This window comes from Hyalella azteca, unplaced genomic scaffold (assembly GCF_000764305.2).
Source record: "Hyalella azteca isolate HAZT.00-mixed unplaced genomic scaffold, Hazt_2.0.2 contig339, whole genome shotgun sequence".
In the NCBI taxonomy this organism is placed as follows: Eukaryota; Metazoa; Arthropoda; class Malacostraca; order Amphipoda; family Hyalellidae; genus Hyalella; species Hyalella azteca.
In genome coordinates, this window is record NW_025930692.1 from 127,139 (window position 1) to 131,612 (window position 4,474).

General features: G+C 31.5%; 2 protein-coding genes across 2 annotated transcripts in view; one reads left to right on the forward strand and one right to left on the reverse strand.

Moving 5' to 3' along the window:
* The window catches only part of LOC108673761 (probable ATP-dependent RNA helicase ddx42), a 3,724-nt gene extending 1,106 nt beyond the window's left edge, over window positions 1-2,618 (forward strand). Inside the window, exons 2-3 of the mRNA XM_018161634.1 lie at window positions 802-1,382; window positions 2,613-2,618. Of these exons, the coding sequence (XP_018017123.1) occupies window positions 802-1,382; window positions 2,613-2,618 (587 nt within the window). The remainder of the gene's footprint in view (window positions 1-801; window positions 1,383-2,612) is intronic.
* Window positions 2,619-3,759: 1,141 nt separating this feature from the next.
* LOC125177554 (extensin-like) lies at window positions 3,760-4,266 on the reverse strand. Its single transcript, XM_047879482.1, has one exon. The coding sequence runs from the start codon at window positions 4,264-4,266 to the stop codon at window positions 3,760-3,762; it is 507 nt and encodes a 168-aa protein (XP_047735438.1).
* Window positions 4,267-4,474: the final 208 nt, after the last annotated feature.

A 4,474-nucleotide genomic window follows, 5' to 3' on the forward strand; every position in this document is an offset into this window, starting at 1 on the left:
CACTTAGACGAGTCACCCGCGTACAAATAACAATGCAGTTTTTTTACTCACTTGACTCATTTGTGGGTCATACTGACCTATTACTGGCCCTTTAAACTTAATGCATGACCCGCTTCTGACACCACAAGTGTGTCACACCTGAAATTTAAAGGGCCAGTAATAGGTCAGTATGACCCACAAATATCACAAGTGAGTCAAAAAAGTGCATCAATATTTGGACGCGGTTGACTCCTCTAAGTGGGTCATCCAGACCCACACATTTCTCTCAGTGTACATTGAGATGAATGTATATTTATTATAAGAAATATTGTAAATTCTTGTCAAGATTTAAAGAAAAATTTGACATGTATGAGTATAAATGATACATATGTATAAATATTTTGACATGTATAAATGTCAAAATACATTTAAAATATATATATATATATTTATAAATAAAATACATTTATACATGTATTGACATGTATAAATGATACATATGTATAGTATACAGGGGGTCTGAAATAATTGTTTCATATCATTTCATAATAGGTATAATCAATTGTTTCATTATATCATACGGTATATCATAATAGGTCGTATCATTTTCATAAGACTTATAATCTTATACTGACTGGAGTTTATATTATATATCATAATAGATATGGTATAAGCAATTGTTTCATTATATCATGTATGATAATTAAAAATGCTAGGTATAAAAAATTATCATTTCTACTGACAAGTGTTGCTCATTATCATTATTATCATTATGATTTGTTGCTCATTATTATGATTATAATTGAAATTATTTACTAACAGGAGTGGCTGAGTCAAACATGAGCAACAACAACGCAGCGTCTCTTGAAGCCTGCAACAACTGGGCCAACTTTTCCAACCTGGCTGCTGAACCAAGTCTTAACTCTAACTTCAACCCTAACACAACCTCCAACTTGAACCCGAGTTCAACTTTAAGCTTTAACCCAAACACAACTTCCAACTTGAACCCAAGTTCAACTTCAAGCTTTAACTCAAATTCAACCTCGAACACAACCTCTAACTTTATTCAAGCTCCGTCAAAGAATAGTAACGACAACTGGGCAAATTTCAACTCAAACTTTGCCAACGCTTTTACAAATTCAAGTTCAACAGCTCAAGTTTCAACATCTGATGCTTTCAACTTCAACTCTAACTTGAATGCAAACTTCCCCAATCAAAACTCTAGCTTCAACCCAGCAGTGCAGACATCGACAGCGAGTTCAACGCTGTTCAACTCGAACTCGGACTCAGAAGTAGCAGGGTTCAACAGCAAGGAGGGTTCAACTTGGGCCGATTTTGGGGCGGCCAAAACTGACCCCTGGGGCACCCCCTTCCCCTCCAACCCCTCCAACCCCTCCACCAGGGTCAGTTATATTTTTTATATATTCATTGTATTTAGTGATAATTTTATTATATATAGTTAATATGTTTATTCTATTTATTTATATATTATATTTATTATGTATATTTCTTATACGGTATTCCATTTATTATCTTCAGTCAAAATTTATTTTGATTTCGTATAAAAAAATTTATTACAGGTTAAATGTTTTTTCAGAAAATTTCAGCAATGCTGAAAACTATATGATAAAAACAATGATAAAAACTATAAAATTCTAATTTTGAATAACTTGGTTAAATTTTAATAGTCAATTTATATCATATGTCAGTTGTGAAAAATATATAATCTTATTAACAAATTAACGAATAATAAATACATTGAAGATTTTGTAATATATTAATATCAATATATATATCCATATTAATTATTTATATTAATATATTAATCCATTTAATTTGTTTTTTCAAACATGGATTATTTCATTTCAAAACATGTATTTATTAAATAAGAGAAATATAATATTAAATATTTTTAAATTATGGTTCAGCGACTTAACCAACTTTTCAAACTTTTTTAAATTTTTTTCAGAACCAAATTAAAATAAATTCAAAATCAACTTTTCGAACTTTTAATTTTTTTTCAGAACCGGATTTTCTAAAAGAAATTTTTTTCAAAACCAACTTTAAACTTTTTTTTAACCAAAGTTTTGAATATTATTTTTTTTCTGGAAACAACTTTTGAACTTTTTTTTACGTGGAGAAAAATTCAATTTTCATTCATTCATTTAATTGTATGTTAAATAATAATAGTTTATAACTGAATAAAGACCATGCTGAATAAGTTTCAGGAATGTTAGGTGTTCTAGAATTAATAAATTTTGCAATTATGAATTCTTGAAATGAATAATTTTTGTTTAATTAATCTTTATAATTGATAATTAAAGCTAAATTACATTATCTGTTATTTGAATTTTTTTAAATCAATTGTTCACTCATTTCATTATTTTTTTCATTTTTAATTATTTGTTATTTGAATTTTTACAAATCAATTGTTAAGTCATTTAATTTTTTTCCATTTTTAATTAAATTTCTCAATATTTTCTAATATATAAACATTTGTTAGCTCAATATTTGCAAAGCAATACAAAATAATTGACGATATTGGGTAAATAATATCGTTTTTAAGTATATTTAATTGGGCCATTAAATAGTGTGATTAATAATTAAAAGCTCTTGTCCTTATACTTGTGTAGACTTAAGTTTTAATATCAAATTTATAATCAAAGCTTAATTGGCGGCTAATCAAATGATAACACTCATTAACTAATTAGCATTAGCTTAATTGAATGTTCCCTTCACCCCATTAGAAAATCATTAATGGTTGTAAATCATTAAATCTATTAAGTTTTCTAATTAAAATTTTGTAATATACATCGTGTATGGAAGATAATGGCATGTGATAGTGGAATATACATACTTATTTTTTTAAAGGAAAAGCAATTAGTGAAAAAAAATGTTTTTGAATGTAGCAGTCCCTGGCCATGCTAAGGTGCTGTATAAAATGTTGCTACATTATTGATTTTAAAATTTTTTTTCATGAAGATTTCCACAACATTCCACAAAAATCTCATGATGGTTGAAATTCAGGAAACTGATGTCCAATTTCAAGTCCAATTTCCTGAATAGGGATAGGTCTGAAAATCGAAAAAAATGTCACAAAACATCAGCTACTAAATAAAAATTGTGTGAGCTGTTATATTTTTCACACAAATGTGTTTGCTTTTACAATATTCACACAAATGTGTGGATTTTACAATATTCACTACACTCAAGAAATAAATTTTGTTTGCTGTAAGTAAACAAAATTTACAACATGTCAAAAAAATGCTGTTAAGTAAACATCTTTACGAGGATGTAAAAAATAAAAATTTTACTGATCGTCATCTTTTTTCTCTTGTGTGAAATATTTTCTGAAATTATTAGTTTAATTATAACACATTCTCCAACAATAATAAAGATAATTTTTTCATTACTTTGCATTATTATGTAAACAATATTCTGCATTATGGTGTTAAGAAATCACGATTTTGTGTCAGCAATTAGAATAATAATTAGTAAAAAGCAAATATATATTGTGTGTTGTATTATATATCTTTAATTTTAATTATTATCGTTGATGTTTTGCATATAATTTCATTTGCACTTGTTTCTGGGTATTATCTGTTTGTATACATTTCATACAAACGTATTTTGGGCATTTTAATCAACATTTGTATAGCTGCAGCGGCAAATAAAGTTCTGTTTTCTTTGCTAATATTACTTTAAAAAATAAATATATTTTAATTAGGAAAGGAATTTTCAAATAATATAACCGAGTTACCCTATCAAAATTAACATTAATTAATCAGGGAGCGTGTGTAGCTGGCGCCAGGGGGCGTGTGTAGCTGGCGCCAGGGGGCGTGTAGCTGACGCCAGGGGGCGTGTAGCTGGCGCCAGGGGGCGTGTGTAGCTGGCGCCAGGGGGCGTGTAGCTGGCGCCAGGGGGCGTGTAGCTGGCGCCAGGGGGCGTGTAGCTGGCGCCAGGGAGCGTGTAGCTGGCGCCAGGGGGCGTGTAGCTGGCGCCAGGGGGCGTGTAGCTGGCGCCAGGGGGCGTGTAGCTGGCGCCAGGGGGCGTGTAGCTGGCGCCAGGGGGCGTGTAGCTGACGCCAGGGGGCGTGTAGCTGGCGCCAGGAGGCGTGTAGCTGGCGCCTGGAACTTGAGAATCTCGCGTGTGTTTCAATATATATTTACTATTTGTATGCTTTATTTTGTGCGAATACTCAAGCGTTTCTATGTTCTCTCGAGACCCAAGCTTGTCTGGGAATATATTCGATGATTTCCGTGCGTCTTTCTTAACCCCCAGTAACATTTTGCTGATATTTTTTTAATTCTCTTGCCAGAGAAAATTTTGCATGTTTTTCTCGGTTTTTTGTTCACTGGAAATTTGTTCGATCAATTTCAAAGTGGAAGAATTTATTTCCTATTTACTAAGAACTTTGAGCTCATTGTGGGACTCGCGATCATCGAAGGACTAGCGATTATCGTAGAGCTTGGGATTGTTCTTAACCCATTAACCC

Excerpts from the sequence above, each read along its gene's own strand:
- LOC125177554 (XM_047879482.1), bottom strand. The coding sequence starts at position 4,266 with ATGTTACTGGGGGTTAAGAAAGACGCACGGAAATCATCGAATATATTC.